The sequence below is a fragment of the Callithrix jacchus genome, chromosome 21 (assembly GCF_049354715.1).
Source record: "Callithrix jacchus isolate 240 chromosome 21, calJac240_pri, whole genome shotgun sequence".
In the NCBI taxonomy this organism is placed as follows: Eukaryota; Metazoa; Chordata; class Mammalia; order Primates; family Cebidae; genus Callithrix; species Callithrix jacchus.
In genome coordinates, this window is record NC_133522.1 from 7,931,461 (window position 1) to 7,949,879 (window position 18,419).

General features: G+C 34.4%; 1 protein-coding gene across 1 annotated transcript; it reads left to right on the plus strand.

Annotated features, from left to right (window-relative positions):
• The first annotated feature begins 218 nt into the window (after nucleotides 1-218).
• POU1F1 (POU class 1 homeobox 1) lies at nucleotides 219-17,833 on the plus strand. Its single transcript, XM_078358532.1, has 6 exons — nucleotides 219-388; nucleotides 3,431-3,502; nucleotides 12,036-12,260; nucleotides 14,295-14,459; nucleotides 15,193-15,253; nucleotides 16,458-17,833. Exons 1-6 carry the CDS (start codon nucleotides 247-249, stop codon nucleotides 16,666-16,668), a joined length of 876 nt encoding a protein of 291 aa, XP_078214658.1. The 5' UTR covers nucleotides 219-246; the 3' UTR covers nucleotides 16,669-17,833.
• The last annotated feature ends 586 nt before the right edge of the window (nucleotides 17,834-18,419 follow it).

Below are 18,419 nucleotides of genomic sequence, written 5' to 3' on the forward strand. Positions count from 1 at the left end.
ATGTTTGGGTGAAAAGGGAAGACAGTTCAGATTGATAAAGCAATACTCCTGGGAAGAAACCATTAACATGTATAAAGGGATTTCCTTGCAATATAAATACTAGCGCGCACCCTCCTGGTGCCTCAGAGCCTTCCTGATGTATATATGCAGGTAGTGAGAATTGAATCGGCCTTTTGAGACAGTAATATAATAAAACTCTGATTTGGGGAGCAGCTGTTCTTCTTATTTTTCTACTCTCCTGTGGGAATGAGTTGCCAATCTTTTCCTTCGGCTGATACCTTTATACCTCTGAATTCTGACGCCTCTGCAACTCTGCCTCTGATAATGCATCACAGTGCTGCCGAGTGTCTACCAGTCTCCAACCATGCCACCAATGTGATGCCCACAGGTACTGACGCTTTCACAGTTTACATATGGCCGGGCCTAAAGATTTCAGAATGAATGCTTTGAATCTGGATAGTTAATGATCTCTTTGCATCTTTCATTTGACCCCTCCAATTTGATTTGTCTCAGGTGAAATAGTAAGCATATCTAAAAAGCCAACATGCCGAAGAATTTTTTAAAGAAATATTAAGTATAGTAATTTAAATCGTTGTTGGCTTTGTTATAATGAAGAAAATCTGTTTCCACATAGGGAAAGTGAACTTGGACATTTCAAATCTAAAACGATTTTAATTGAAATATTTATAGAATAAGAAGCAAATGAAATGAATATTATAACATAATGTAATATTTAAAAGGTGTTATTTCTTTATCTTAAGGATTTATTTGGCTGTTAGATTACATTTACTACTTCCTAAAGACAGGTATAGATTAAATTAAACACAATGGAATAATCCAAATATCAACAACAATGGATTTCATGGAAAAAATAATTGAGTTTTAATAAACATATTTTTAGTATGAGACACAGAAATTATAGCCAGAAATAGCATGGCATTTAAAGTCCATTAACTAAGGTAAATTTTCTCAATTGCGTTCTGAAGAGGCTGCTTCATTTCTAAACAAGTTTTAACATTGGTTTTAACTTTTTAAAAAGTTAGGTGACTTTTAACTTCTTAAAACATTTTTAAAGTTTTAACATTTTAAAAAGTTATGTAACCAAGTCACATAATTTTTAAAAATAAAAAATAAACTTGAGAATTCAAAATTTCAAAAATTAAACTTGAGAATTATTGTCTCAACACAATCAGCCATATACGTATGTTTTGCCAGTGTGTTCATTTTTATGCAGTCACAAAGTGTTTTAAAGTTGATTTACAAACAAAGACTTCAATTGAATAATTTTTTTCCATTAAACAACAATATAATTGCTGAATGCTTTGAATCTTGATAGTTAATAATCTCTTTGCTTCTTGCATTTTACCCCTCCAATTTAATTTGTCTTAAGTGGAACAAACTTTCCATTTGTTTCAAATGCAATCTGTCTCATATTTAGGAATATAATAAAATTATGTATATTTATAAATCAAATTTGAGTTGATACTTTTATATTCTGATTTGAAGGATTTAAGCTGTATCTTTTATTATAATTAAGCTCTTTCCAAATATATGTGTAAGTTTGGCATCAATCTTCTGCTGAATTTTAAAGAATCTAGAGAACAGATATTTGGACTTTGGTAAAATCATTAAATGTAGATATTTTTCAAATATCTGGTCCAAATCCACCAGATTCCCATAATTTAATTTAAAAGGTGATGCTGGAAGTATCCTCCAACATAATTTTTGCAAAAGACAATAAAGCATTTTTATCAAAAAATGCATGCTATAAATAAATCTAAGAAATTACCACATATCTAATCATTTAATTTAAATAGTATGTCATTCTATAAATTGAGAATAATGAGAATAATAGGTTATTTCTGTGTTTGAAGATAATATGGACAGCATGAAAATGAAATTCAGAATTGAGGTAATAATCTAGAAAAATCTAATTTTAGGCTCAAAATGCCATTTATTTATTTAAAAATAAGTAACAATGTATTTAGTCAATTAGCCTATCTTGTATTTAACTTCCTAAAATCTGAAAAGCAAAAATTAAAAAAAAAAATAAAAGTGATTTACAAATGTTTTAAATGATAATAGCATTGATTTATAATATTTTAATGAAATTATAATCATCTATAAAAATGTCTAAGGAACTATAATAGAAATACTGGCTTTAATGGGAACACTTGAGTATTAAGTGTGTTTAATGATAATTTGTTTAATTTTAGAATGCACAGTAAGACTTGTATATGTAATCATTATATTGCAAAATAACTTTAGTTCTTTTGACTTATTAGTTATAAAATAAAAAATATAGAGAGATATTTAAAAATTAAAGATTATTCTCTATTTTGAAATAATATATTTTACTTTATGAAGAGAAGGCATGTGTTTAATTACTAGATTGTATATCAGTATTCTCAAAGGAATCTAACTCTGTACTTTATAACCTCTCATTTATTCAAGAAGATAGTTATATTTATGAAAATTAACCAATATATTCAGAATATAAAGGAAGAAATTGACAAAATAAAATATATAAGAAAATATTGACCAGTGGTTTTATTGTCAATATTTTATGCTCCCTCTGAACTTGATGATTTTTGTTTAAAACTTGATAAAAGTCTAATAATTCCAATTTACTTTCAAAATACACATTAATTTCATGAAGCATATAACCATTTATAAACAGTTACGTTTATATACGGCTTTATGGATAAGTCACTCAATCAATGAACTTATTTTTTGACCGGTTTTATCATTAGAATGGTTGTATCAATTGTGCATATATAGAAAACTTACAATCTCATGATTTCAACATCAAAATAAATAGATCATATATTGTCACAGGTTTTAATAGCACTCTGAATGTGGTGAGATTGTTAAAGGCTAGTTGCTCTGCCATTTCCACTCGAATGAAACAAATTTGTTAGAGAAATAAGGAAAAATACATTGTTCAAGAGTTAATTTCTGTATTCATTCATACAGACTGCTTTGTAATACCATGAGACGCAAGAATTTTAAGACTATTTTTCTAGTCAAGGAGTTGCAATGTCTGCATTGAAGAGAACCCACAAGAATTCTGCAACTCCCGAAGAGCCAAGGTCCAAATTGGTCAGTCACCCCTTGATGGCGCACTGGTAGCCACAGCACAGAGCACAGGATAATTAATCAAGTCCATTTTGATGACTTATTATCTTGTTATATGAGACCAACTTTGATCCCCCCCATTTTAACCTGCTCATCGGAGAACTTCCCCCAAATGAGAAAAAAAAAAATCATTGGCATATAACTTTAAGACCCACATAACTGTGTACTTTTGAGATAAAACGAATGTGTCTTGAATCCTCATACATTTTCTCACCAGTCCCATCTATTTTGTCTTTGACCCAAACTCCTGAATGTTTGCGCCCACATTTCTCGTGACAACATTGGGAAACAGCAACGGGACTTCATTATTCTGTTCCTTCCTGTCATTATGGAAACCAGCCATCAGCCTATGGAGTGATGGCAGGTAAGAAAAGTTGTCTTTTACATGTTATTGAATTTGGGGACAATTACATGTATTTTCTGGGCCCGAAAGAATTGTGATCAGAGTGAGACATGAAATTCCGATTTCTTAACTTTGAAAATTATTGTTAAAAATTACCACTTCTTCAGCACTTTGGGAGGCCGAGGCTGGTGGATCACGAGGTCAAGAGATCGAGACCATCCTGGTCAACATGGTGAAACCCCGTCTCTACTAAAGATACAAAAAATTGGCTGGGCACGGTGGTGCGTGCCTGTAATCCCAGCTACTCAGGAGGCTGAGGCAGGAGAATTGCCTGAACCCAGGAGGAGAAGGTTGCGGTGAGCCGAGATCGCGCCATTGCACTCCAGCCTGGGTAACAAGAGCGAAACTCCGTCTAAAAAAAAAAAAAAAAAAAAAAAAAAATAATTACCACTTCTTGTTTCATGCTCTGTAACATCTTCATAGACCATAGGGATTGTGTCTAATTTCCCTACACACATAACCCTGAACTGCTGTGCTTCTTAACGCTTACGTTTGCTTTGTATGGTTTTTAATCAAATTCACAATTGTCAAACTGTTAGTTGTAATTTGGTGCGATTGGGAGGCTTACCTGCAGTAAAAAAATTAGTGGCTACTAGCCTCGTGTGGCTATTTAAATAAAATAAGATTTCAAATCTGGTTTCTCAGTTGCACTGGCCACATTTCAAGTGCTCAGTAACCACATGTGGCTAGCGACTACCATATCAGACAGCACAGGTTTACAGAACACCCACTTCATCATTGTATTTCTTCCAACATTCGGTCCATAAAGATAAATAAGACATTGATTGAAGCTAAGAGTGATTGGCAGGGGCTTTAGTCATAGCTGTTTCAGGCTTTAGCAGCCCTTTCTGAATTGCTTCTGAGTGAGTCTTAACTGAGATTGAAATCATTGAAGTGACATACTTTCCTCCTATACATAAGTGAGGTATGACTGTATCAAGTATAGCTACCTGTTTATTGATCCTTATATGAAGGCATTGAAGCACAGTTTTGGGGAACGGGCAGATCTGGCTTATGAGATCTATTTCCCAAAAATTCTTGCTCCATTTCATGGCATCGCCACATAAAAGATTCTAATCATTTAAAAAGGTGCACAGTTTTATTATGCATGGGATTTTCACTTGTTTATTTTTAAAGAAATTATTCTATATTTTACATGTTTTGCTACAGCAGGGAAAGAACTCTTATTAATGACAAACTCAAACTGTGATAAAATGTGTGTGTATGAGTGTGTGTGCCTGGTACGGGTGTGTGTGTGTGTGATACTGGGGGAGAAACTGTGCATGAAGGAATCACCTATTCGTGAAATCTTTTCTAATTGACTTGTGTTTTTCTTATCATCCAGATAAGCAGTAAAGAAACAAACAAATATTGATTTAGCCCTATAATTTTGAAGTAAAACGGAGCAAATAGTCTAATTTTAATTAAATTGTTTGATCTTTGATGTCTCAAAATTTATTCATTTAAGACTAAATAAAACATTAGAACTTAAAATAATAATTCAGAAAAATGTTAGCTTCTCCTACATTCTATCAGTCTCCTACTGATTCTGAATAAACCAGTATTCTCATATTTATGGTTAAATGAGGACTGGAGTTCTTAACAATGATCTGTAAATCGTGATGTCTTTTTTTTTTTAATCATTAAGAAACAAAGAAAGCCATTTTTTTCTCTCCCAGACAATTGATTATTTATGATCAACATGTTTAATTAGTATTTATGGTTAATGAGAATAGGCCTCATCGATGATGAACTACTTTCATTATAAAATAGTAAAATATGTGCATTTAGCTGCTGGAGGTGAGGGTGGAATGATTTCTGTGGCCTTTACAACATTTTGATTATGAGACAGGAAATGGCAAACGCATGCTGCTGTTGCCTGCGGGAAAGGCCTTCGAGGAACTCCCAGAAACCGAAGTACGTCTTTAGTTTCTCTCTTAACCCAAACAGAAAGGCAGTCCCTGCCAGTCCATTAAGGTTGGCACCAAGATTAAAACCAATCACAGACCAGCAGCCAATAATCTCTTGCTCAAATACCTTCAGATAAATTTTGCTACCACCTCCCACCCCGCCAAATCAGAGAGGGCCACCGGCTGGGCCTCAGGAGTTTGCAGCTGGCCTCAGAATCCTCACACCCTTCCTGCTTCCAGGACGGGAGCCATTGTGCCAATGTTCACATTGAGCGTGTTGGTAGCTCATGTCTTTCTGATACATGTTTCCCCAAGCAGGAGCTCAGCAAACCCTCTACCATGAACCTCTTCCTCATGACAATTAACATGAAAAGACCATCGGATGAGCCTTTCAAAATGATTCAAAATCCTGGCTTAGTGACATCAAGAGCAAAAGACTTACACCAAGGTGTAGAGGCATCACTGCTGTCTTAAAGTTAAATATATTTCGTGACTGAAAGAAAAATGCACCATGACAAGCACAGAGATATTTGAATATTTTTGAGAAGGATTTTGTTAAAATGTGATATGCTTTAAATGTTAGAATTTCTATATTTGGACATAATTCAGTATTAGCATTTGCTTCATGAGAGATTAAATCTTAGAGAATCTAAACTCTCCTGCTTTTATCTCCAGAAAAGCTGCACAAATTGAGTTACAAAATACAGGAATTCAGACATAAGAGAGAAAAGGTATAAAGTACACAATAGAAGCCTGATTATGTCATTTGAATTTTCTGAGAAGTCTTAGGGCATTAATCGGATCAGCCACTTTCACGCAATCCACAGAAGTGTCTTAAAAACAACGACAGGGTGTCACATACTCTACATAAAAGTGAAGTTACAGAAAGAGCTATATTTTAAAGAATGTGAAATTACTTTATTTTCATATGTTATTTCATTATCCATACTCTTGCTTACATTTAGTTTGAGCAGTTCATTATATTAATAACCCATCAGAAAAGAAGAGATATAACTCATATTTTGTCAGGTTGGTAGGCAGAATTTTAATTATCAGATGAATTCACTGTACCTAATAGTCGAGATGCAAAAAAAATTTAAAGAGAATGGCTAATTGGGAGTAATTAATTATCCATGCCATTAATTAATTACTAAATTTGTTTAAGTGATGACTCTGAGTTTCAGTCTCTTCATGTCTAAGCTGTGGTGGGTACTACCACTCTACTGGGGTTGAGTAATCAGTTTGTGTCAGCTCAACGTGATTTCTCTTTTGATCTTCTCTTCAGATACTCCTGCAGCCAAATTCCTTCTGTCTCTTCACTCCTGAGAGTTTAGAGAATTCAACACCTTATAGTACAAATAATAGAAAACGGAGAATTACAAATGCTGTTCAAAGTCTCTTCTTTGAACAAAACAAAAGAAACTTTGAAACAAAAGCAAACAAAATATCAACAAAAGGTTCTCAAAACTCTGTCTCTTGGGTTTCTGAGATTGTTTCCGTTCTCCAGTATCTGAAGCACAGTAAATTCAGAAAACTAGCTCAATGGGTCTTCACCCTTTCCGCTGTCCTGTGGAAACAGCAAATGAACTTCAATGTAATGAATGTTAAACCCACCGTCTTTAGATGATATAATGACCAATCCACGAAGTGGTGTGAAAATCCTCACTTTAAAAATCAATTTCAAGGGAAAAACAAAACAAAACTCTTGGGAATTAAGCCGATGAGCATCCAGTTGTTTGTTATGACAAGTGGATATTAAAAGAAAAGATTGGTATGGCTGAAAATATTCTCACTGCCTGGGTTAATACAGAAGAAAACAGGAATCAGCCTGATAGTTGACAGGGGGCAGTAGTCTATTTTGGAGCCCATCTTTTCATTCTTTGAAATTTGATTTTTTTTTTTTCCTTAATTTACTTCTTTTCCTTGGTTCTTTGTTTTATTTGGCCCTAAATTGTTCTGGTTGTAACAATTCTAAGAAAACAAGTAATTCTGAAGATCTTTTGCTTCTGCGTCATGAAAGGTCTTTGGTAGCATAACATGATGTGTTTTCACGTCTGGAGGAGGGATGGAAAACCCTTTCCTGTAAAGATCCAGACAGTAAACATCCCAACCTTTCTAGTCTTTGTTGTAATTACTCAATTCTGTCACTAGCAGGAAGGCAGTCACAGGCCCTCTGTAAACAAATGGGCATGGCTGTATTTAAATTAAACTTAATTTACAAAAAACAGGCAATGGGCCCCTGTTGTAAGTGGATAGGATTTGCCAATGAACAAAAATGAAAATATCACAGCGGAAGTTTATAATTTCCTTTGAATTTTCATGCACGAGGAACTAGGGGGAATATATAGGCACATGTTCCTGTACATGTTACAGCACAGCAGGGTGGTGTATTTTACTACGTCTCTCTGCTTCCTGTTTTAATTTATTTATTTTTTATTATTTTTATTTTTAGATGGAGTCTTGCTCTGTCACTAGGCTGGGGCATAATGGCGAGATCTCAGCTCACTGCAACCTCCGTCTCCCGGGTTCAAGCGATTCTTCCGCCTTAGCCTCCCGAGTAGATGGGACCACAGGCATGTGCCAAACGCCCAGCTAATTTTTGTATTTTTAGTATATACGGGGTTTCACCATGTTGGCCGGGATGGTCTCGATCTCTTTACATCATGATCCACCGGTCTCGGCCTCCCAAAGTGCTGGGATTACAGGCGTGAGCCATCGCGCCTGGCCTTCCCCTGTTTTTTTAAGGCATCAAGCCTGTAACCTGAGATGTTGTCAGCTAACCACATGCTGCAAAGATCAATCTGTCCCCGGCTATGGTACACTGAGTCAGCTCCCAGTAAGGCAAGCCCCATGTCTGAGCCCCATTGCCTGCTTTAAAAGATTTACTTCTGTTCTTCTCCCTCCTCTGTCACACAGAAACACATACACAGCAATTTACAAAGGCTCTGGTGAATTAACGTTCAGTGTGCAAATGTGAACAGTTAGAACTGTAGTGTGCAAACACTTCTGAGCTGTGTGTGTGCTGTCCAGGCCTCAAAATAATTTTTCTTTTTATTTATTTTTATTTTTGAGATGGAGTTTCGCTCTTGTTGCCCAGGCTGGAGTGCAATGGCGCGATCTCAGCTCACCGCAACCTCCGCCTCCTGGGTTCAGGCAATTCTCCTGCCTCAGCCTCCTGAGTAGCTGGGATTACAGGCACGCACCACCATGCCCAGCTAATTTTTTGTTTCTTTAGTAGAGACGGGGTTTCACCATGTTGACCAGGATGGGCTCGATCTCTTGACCTCGTGATCCACCCGCCTTGGCCTCCCAAAGTGCTGGGATTACAGGCGTGAGCCACCGCACCCGGCCCATAATTTTTCTTTATCCATGTTTCAGAGAATGTTTGAGAATGTTTGAGACCACCGTTGCACACGACTCACCACGTCTTTTATTTTCTTCCTATTTTTTTCAGTAATCTAGGGTTTAAAAGGATTTGAAAAATATATTGCTATACATATCATCCCAATCGCTCTCCACACTCACCCAAATGCAGGCGCAGATGATAGATCAGAAGTTCGTTTGTGCTTTTAAATCATTGTGATTAAATTCTGTGTGAAGTGAGTTCCAGGAAATCTGTGACACTGCAGATAATTGTAGATACTTTCATATAATGAAAAATAAAGGTGGGCCGGGCACGGTGGCTCTTGCCTGTAATCCCAGCACTTCGGAAGGGAAAGACGGGGAGATCACCTGAGGTCAAGCATTCAAGAGCTGCTCAGCCAACATGGTGAAACCCCGTCTCTACTAAAAATACAAAAATTAGCGGGCATGGTGGCAGGAGACTGTAGTTCCAGCTACTCAGGAGGCTGAGGCAGGAGAATAGCTTCAAGCTGGCAGAGGTTGCAGTGAGTTGAGATCACATCATTGCACTCCAGCCTGGGGGACAAGAGCAAGATTGTCTCCAAAAATAATAATAATAATAATAAAAAATAAAATGTATCACACATCACATTTTCTTCTTTGACTCTGGATGCCAAATCTTGTAACATGGTATTTTCTGTATACTTTTCATAGATTCCATTCAAATTTTTTTTCTGTGCGGCCATTTTCCCAGAGTATCTATAATATATAAACTACCTTTAAATTTTTGTGGGTGGGTGCTGTGGCTTATGCTTGCAATCCTGGCGCTTGGGAAGCTGTGAGTTTGAGACCAGCCTGGACAACATGGTGAGATCCCGTCTGTGCAAAAATTTTAAAAAATTAGATGAGCATGGTAAAGCATGTCTGTAGATGCTACTCAGGATGCTGAGGTGGGAGGACGGCTTGAGCCCAGAAGTCTGAGACTCAATGAGCTACAGTTTTACCACTGCACTCCAGTCTAGGAGACAGAGTGAGATCCCATTTCTAAAAATAATAAATAAATAAACAATTTTATGGAAATAGGGATGACATCCTTTATACCTTTTTATTATAATATTTTTGTCTAAAAGCATTTGTTTAACATAGCCAAAGGTGTTTAAATGCAGAGCAAACCTTTTAAAGAGAAGTTATTTAATTTACCTCAGTACAGACTGCCTGGACAAATGAACCAGGCAGTTACTCTGATGTGGCTTCCTGCAATGCTCATTAGACTTCAGTTCCGGTTTAAACTGCAAAGTTAATCCGTTGGGCACTGGAGGAAAGTTACTTCATTTCTTTCTACTTAAATTTCCTACATTGTAAATTATGAGAAAAAAAGTATCTTTCCTAACTCATTTTTTGTATAAAAATACAGAAGATGACAAAGGTGAAATTAACACAACGCAAAGTGTTGCATGAAAGATTTGTAGCAGTACATGATTATGATCAGCAAGAAAAATTGAAAGTAATAATCAAATGTGATAGCAAACCTTATGATATGCTTATGTAAAATACGCACAATTTATATAAAATAAACATAATTTAACATAGGTTAAATGAGTTATTGAAAGTGGCTTAAAATATGTTAAATGTACAAAAATCTAACAGTAGCCTGGATTTTCTTTATACTCTTTCTCAGGGTTATTTTATTATTAAATTTGTTAACCGATGCCTGATATACCTAAATAATGAAAGAAGTGAAGGTTTTATAAATACATGTGAGAATCAGTTCTGGAAGCATAAGCACAGGTCTTCAGATAAGTATTAAATAAATGTCATCAGTTTTCTTTTTACGTCTATTAGTTCTTCTTTTAATTTAGAAGAAAATTAAAATGAACAAAAAGCAAACAATGAACCAACAGGCAACAAACATTTTGAAGAAAAGCTATATAATAATAGTTGGTAAAATTGCTTTTAAAATGTTCCCTGGTCTGAGCCAGATGCCACACAATGAAGCAAAAGCATGGATAGTTAACTGACCTTTCCAAAAGTGAACCTGGGTAATTGTGGGTTCTAAAAGGAGCAGGAATGTTAAAGGCAAAAATAGCTCCTTTCACATCTTTTTCCCAGCTTTAAAGCGGACAAATTTATTTTATGCTAATTTGTTTAATCTCTCATTTATATTTTTACTTTGCTTTAGAAAAATTATATATCCGATTACATGGGGTGCACTTTATAATTACATACTCTTATATAAATAATATAAACCAATAATTTGCTGAGTTTTGCCTTCTTTGCTCATTACATATTGATATATTAATGTAAGATTTATGTATTCTGGAAAAATATATTATTACTCATGTCTGAGTTGAGAATGTATGTGTGGAGAAATTATAGGTAGCATGAACTCTTGATGCATTTTTTTCAGTAAGTTTCTAAGAATAATTATTGCATGTATTCCATAGTAATTTATTTTAAAATATTTATTTATACTTCTAAGATAATGATTAATCACTCAATATTTTTATGTAAAAATGTCTTTCTTATACAATCATCCTTAGATATATGTGGGATGTTGGTTCCAGGACTCTGAAGAATACCGAAACCTTTAGATGCTCAAGCCTCTGGTATAAAGTGATGTAGTATTTCTTTATAACCTAGGCAGATCCTCTCCTCTAAATCACGTCCAGATTACTTGTAATATCTAAATCGGTATAAATGCTATGTAAGTTATCATTATACTGTGTTGAGTTATTTGTATCATTTTTATTTTTCTGTTGTTATTTTTCAGGAAAACTTCTCAGCAGAGCACTTAGCCAAAGCATGTAGTGCCATGATTACAACAAACCTCACAGATTATTTGTTCAATCAATTGAGGAAACAGAGTTCAATACATAGATTCTGCTTGGAGTTCAACCTCAGATTCCCAGGAAGAGGGGCCATTCAAGAGAAAAAAAATGATAGAAAATGTACACTCTGAAAGAAGTTGCTTCTTTTTATTTTAGTTATTCGCAGTCCCCTGCTTCTTCCCTTTAACCCTATCTTTGTCTTTTGCTGCTCTGGAGAAGGTAGAAGATAAATGATTTCAATTCTACTAAGCTAATTTGATTCCTACTTCAGAAGACTGAATGTAAGGTAACCTTTTAAGTATTGAGACTGGCTAGAGCAGAATAAAGGGCCACATCAGACAAAAACCTTCCTTATGGAGAAACGAGGAAGAATTACAAATGGTCTTTTTCATTTTTTTCTTTGTTTACTCACAGGTAGTTTAACTCCTTGTCTCTATAAATTTCCCGACCACACCTTGAGTCATGGATTTCCTCCTATACACCAGCCTCTCCTGGCAGAGGACCCCACAGCTGCTGATTTCAAGCAGGAACTCAGGAGGAAAAGTAAATTGGTGGAAGAGCCAGTAGACATGGATTCTCCCGAGATCAGAGAACTTGAAAAGTTTGCCAATGAGTTTAAAGTAAGAAGAATTAAGTTAGGTATGTGCTTGTTAAAGGCAACAGGAAAAATAACCCGGATTGCAAATCTGTATTACTGTTAAATCTCTTATATGTGGCTCAAAAGTCTAAGATGATTCTCATTCTTCATCTCTACTGTGGACGTAGGTAGCTGTTATGGATATCCTCCAAAAACGTTTGTTTTCTTATAATTTCTCAAGAGCCTAAATTTATAATTTTTAAATTAATAATATTCTTTCAAAACTTTCCTACCTCAAGAATAGTTTTAACTGAATATTATCTGAACTTTTGAATAGGCCATACATTCATGTGATTCAAAAGTACAGAAGAATATAAGCGACATGTATCCCTTCTGCTTCCTTTTTCTGTTTATCACTGTTGAGTTCTTCTGTATCTTTCCAGCTATATCTCATGCCTACACAAGCATATATATATATATATCGTGTCAAACATGAGCATCATTTGAAGTTTTCAGTAGTAGCTTTTCCTAGAGCTTCTTTCCCTTTGTGGAGTTGTCAAGTTCCACTTTATGAATACACTGCAATTTATTTGACCAGTCCTCTACTGATGAAATTCAGGTGGTTTCCAGTCTTTGGCTATTAAAAACAATGCCACGATGATTAACCCTATAAATGTTACTTTGCACCCATATAAATATATGTGTAGGAAAAAAGTTAGAAGAATAATTGCTTGATCAAAAGTCTGTGTACTGGCAATTTTGATAGCGGTTGTCAAACAGGTCTGCAGAGACGTTGCACCGAATTTTGCTACCACCATGAGAATATTTTTCACCATCCCCTGACTATAGAAACTCCAAAAAGGCATGAGTTGTAAAAATCTATCTTTGTGTTTTATCCTTAATGATATCTCCAACACCTAGAAGAGTATAACTAGAACATAAATAAATAAATGCTGGTTGAAGAAACAGATACGCTGTTATTCTTTTAGAACTTTGCAAATCAGACAGGTCAAAGTGACATCTCATGGTTATTTCATTTAACGTTTATTTTATTATGAGTGTAAAGTGTATTATTTAACGTGTTCGACAATCATTTATATTTCCTTTTCCATGAACTATCTGTTCAGAGCCTTTGCTCATTTTTCTATTGAAGTGTTTTTAACATAAAACAACTATAACAATTAACTTTGGTAACATTGCATAAAGTTGTGTATATTTTTAATGGATTGAAATGATAGTTCAAACCTCTGCACTTGCAAAATGAACCATTGGTAATTTAATAGTATTATTTATTGATGGGCATCATGTGTAACCATTTTATACATATTGGTATATAGCCTTAGGTCTTGAAATAATATGTAGCTATTACATGTAGTAAACACAGTAGCAGGAATCTTTGTGAAATTCATTTTCAGTTTTCTATTTATATTGTGTGAAGGTTTCAAACTATATGTTGATTATTTCAGCTGTACTCTAAAAATGTTTGGGACAAACAATAGGGTCTTTTGTCTGAAGATAGAGGTATTACCAAAACTATAAAACAGGCTCAGAGGTATACATGAAATGTGTAATCATGACCTCTTAATAAATGTGTTTTTAGGGAAAGTAGCATCATTCTTAGTTGTATTTAATACCCCTCAACAATATCATTGAATCTTTTAGAGTTAAAATAAAAAACTTTGTGATATATAACCATATATTTGATGCATTATAGTTAATATATTAAAGATGTTTGAACATATATCATTTGATATTTAACAATAATATAAAAAGAGCCATAATTTTCAAGTGTCTTATAAAGTGTTTAGGAGATACCTAAACACTGGCTAAATATTATGAATGGCAGAGCTTTCTATCTGAATTCTTTTGATGACTAGATAAAAGTAATTTATTAACTAGGAGAAATATATTTTGAAGCTTTGGACAAGTACTTCAAAGTACAATGAACCTTGCTAAATAATTCTACTTTGCCAAGAATATATAGTTAAAAAACAGTATGTAATGGTTGACGAAGATACACAGATCTGTGTGACAGCAAACCAAAATTAACATTTCTTAGAAAGTTGGAGCTGATGGTCTTTATTGTCCCTTCACAGGATATACCCAAACAAATGTTGGGGAGGCCCTGGCAGCTGTGCACGGCTCTGAATTCAGTCAAACAACTATCTGCCGATTTGAAAATCTGCAGCTCAGCTTTAAAAATGCATGCAAACTGAAAGCAATATTATCCAAGTGGCTGGAGGAAGCTGAGCAAGTGGGAGGTACTGAACTGTCTCTCTGAAGGCTCTGCTGTTTTAACCTAACAATAATGGCTTCCATCAGTAGGATTCATGCTGAAGCAGGAGGTTTGAGGGATTTTTTTCCCTTTTCTCTTTGAGATTAAAAATAAACATCTTGCTACGTCACACTAAAAACAGCAACCAAAAAAAAAAGGGGGCAATGTAAGTATAGAAATAAATTTATTGAGGAAAGAATAACCTATATAAGGAAAGCTTACAAGGTAAGGTGGCATCAGCATGAAGTGGTAAAATACTTTTTTACACATCCATATTTTTGTCTCTCTTTTGTACTAAAAAAGCTGTATATGAATCACAAATAATAGTGTACCCAAAGCATTTGCACACACCAATCTTCCAAGTAAATACTATAAGCAGTTGCTAGATATGCGACTTAGGAGATAAAATTATCTACTCACACAACTGTCAGGGCTGGATAAAGAACGAGGTTTGAGAGTATCTACGGCAAGCATTCCAACAAAAGTAAAGTGAGGATATGGTTTGTAGAAAGTATCTTTGCAAGATTAATATTTATTTCTGGGTTAACATTTTTCTCTAAGTTCTGTAATAGAAAATGACTTAAACTGCAAAAATTTAAGACAAAAATGTCTGGCATTTTTATTTTGTATTGTTTTATCAAGAAAATTTGAAATCCAAATCTGGTAGTTTTTTGTAGAGTCTACTTCGTGTTTGTAATTATTTCTATTCCACCTTATAGCTTTGTACAATGAAAAAGTGGGAGCAAATGAAAGGAAAAGAAAACGAAGAACAACTATAAGGTATTCTTTATATAGACTTTCTAGAGGACAAAACTGGTATTTTATAAATGAAATGAGCATTTGATTGCAATGTAGGTATAACATAACATATTAATGTACGGTGATTTGGGAGGCCAAGGTGGCTGGATCACCTGAGGTCAGGAGTTTGAGACCAATCTGGCCAACATGGTGAAACTCTGTCTCTCCTATAAATACAAAAATTAGCCAGGCATGGTGGCACTTGCCTGTAATCCCAGGTACACAAGCTGAGGCAGAAGAATTGCTTGAACCCAGGAGGCAAAGTTTTCAGTGAGCTGAGATCACGCCATTGCACTCCAGTCTGGGCAACAAAAGTGAGACTCCATCTAAAAATAAATAAAATAAAGCAAAATAAAATAAAAAGATAAAAAATACAATTAAATATAAGGTGAATATAGTCAACTGAAGAACCAAGATAGGTTTTAAAAATCATAATTTAATACCTTAATTGTGAAAAATGGAGAGCTAATAATTTTTAGCATTTGACGGAAAATTATGTATTGATTGATTCAAGAACACTTTTGCTCCAGAAATTTTGAATAAAAACAGAAAGCAAACAATCATTTCTAAGAGAGTGGCCATATCTGCCGTCCTTTTAGATATAACTTATGGTTGTGGCAATGTAGTATCTATGATATCTGTATTATTTTAAAATACAACACTAGTAAGTGTTTCAGTCTCCTAAAGTTCAACATGACTTGCATTTCAACTCAAAAAGATTGCTTGTTGATCTTTCTGCAGTTTCTGTGAGACATGCTTAGGAAACGCTAAAAGACAGGTTTTCTTCTGTTCGGTTGGTTGCTCACTGGAGGTTTTCTTTATTGCGTGCAGTCCTAAATGATTTTGGGGAGAGATATAGAAATGACTGGGAAAATGCTCACTTTCTTTTCAAGAACTCAGTGCCCTCTTCTGGCACAAAGTGGAATAAACATAGAAAGCCTAGGTCCCCCTACTTATTTCTTTCTGTGACTCTCTTGTGTAACTGTACCTTGCATAAGACAACACATCTATCTACATATATAGCAAATTGTACATTCGTCCTTGTTAAAGTGTTTTGCAAGTGTGTTCAGAGTTTTAAAATTTCCTTTTCATCTTAATATTTAGGAAATTCAACCTAACAATTTTAATCTGTCAGAAACTTCACTAAAAACAACATAATTTCACCTCCTATCTCTACCCCCCTCAGTATTGCTGCTAAAGATGCGCTGGAGAGACACTTTGGAGAACAGAATAAACCGTCTTCTCAGGAGATCATGCGGATGGCTGAAGAACTGAATCTGGAGAAAGAAGTAGTAAGGGTTTGGTTTTGCAACCGGAGGCAGAGAGAAAAACGGGTGAAAACAAGTCTGAATCAGAGCTTATTTTCTATTTCTAAGGAGCATCTTGAGTGCAGATAAGATTTTCTATTGTGTAATAGTCTTTTCTTTTCTGTTTTATTCCTTTCTCATTCTCAACAAAAACAGAAATTAATTACTTAGTTGACTTAAAGTCATTTTATACCAATAGCTTTTATAGAAGCTTTACTTTTTCACTTTTTTTTAAAAAAAGAAATCAGCTATTTAAATTAATTTGATGGTATTTACTTAAATAATTATTCTCAGAAGCTACATCATACATTTTAAGCAAAATATATTAACAGTAATAAAACAATCTCTCTCTCACACACACACATGGATATATGAGTGTATGTATGGGTTTATAGGTTCCTTTTCCAAACTTTTTATTAGGTTTTTAATATTTAAGTCAGTAATGACACTAATTTAAAGCACATTGCAAGAAATATCCAATGTTCTGCTTACTGCCATCTCTACTAGTTTGTCTGAATTAAAAGTTTTGAACTTAGAGCCGGAGGTGTCTTATACTTGTATTACTACATTTAAGAATAAACCTCAATCAGAATCGACACATTTGAAGCTAAAATTTAGGGCATATAGCTGATAGAACTGTTTCAAAAGAGATTTGTCGAAATGTTAATTTACGATCATTTTAGTCTTTCTAAATATTAGCTTTTTGATATGTAGCTGTAGAAAATAATGTTTTATGGATTCTGAAGTCCCAAACCATTAGTCTGTAAGCTGCCACAGGATGGGAAGATATCTGGCTTGTTTGCTGTCATTTCTCCAGGGCTTGGGAAATTCTTGCTCATATAAGGCACACAATCTTTGTTAAATGAAGGAGTGTACTGTTAACAACGCTACAAATGTGAATGGTATCACCTAATTTTAAATTATAATGTTTTTGCAATCTCACCTTCTAGAAAATCATCCAGGTTTCTATGACAAGCCATGATCACTTTTGGTATAATGGATTAGAATCTGATTCACTATTTGTAAAAACTTTGACATATTGAGATTTTAATTCTGAGAACAGTATTGGAAAGGACATATTTATTTACAATATAAGTATGCATTTCCTTGACACATGCTAGCAGAAGCAAACTGTAATGGAATATCAACTTAATAGTGACTTTTTGCATTTTGAATGTAAATCAGCTGGCAATGTTTCTCTTATTTTATATAACAAAAGTGGTAATAATTAGAACAATTTTTATCGTTGCTTTAGAATGCTTACTAAATAAATTATACCATCCAGTCTGTTTTTATGATATTATTAAAGACCTAGAATTTTTACAGGTCATAATCTATGTAGATCATATATGTATGTAAAAATTTGATATACTACTAAGAAAGATAGACATTTAACTAACAAAACAGGTTTCAGTGGCCTAATGATCCATGTTTAAGCACACATTTAGCATCAAAAAGTATAAATACAACATTCTTAATGAAGAATAAATTCCAATTATTCAGCCACACGGGCATTCAAGTTCCTCTCTGCATAACTCAACATTTCTTTGCCTACTTAAAACACATTAACTGGGGAAGGGATTCTTTAGTTTCCTAAAAGCCAGATCATGTATACATAAATGTCTATGTATATATGCACTTTGAAACTTGCAAATAGAAATAAAATGTAATGTAATATAAATCTACATTAGTGATTGTTTCACATTTTAAATATAAATCATCTGGTAATATTTACTCTTACTTTATGTAGCAAATATAAGCATGTCTATATGCTTAGATCATTGTATGTCTAGATCATGATTAGTATTATCGAACATCTATCTATAAGGCCATTCTTTTCA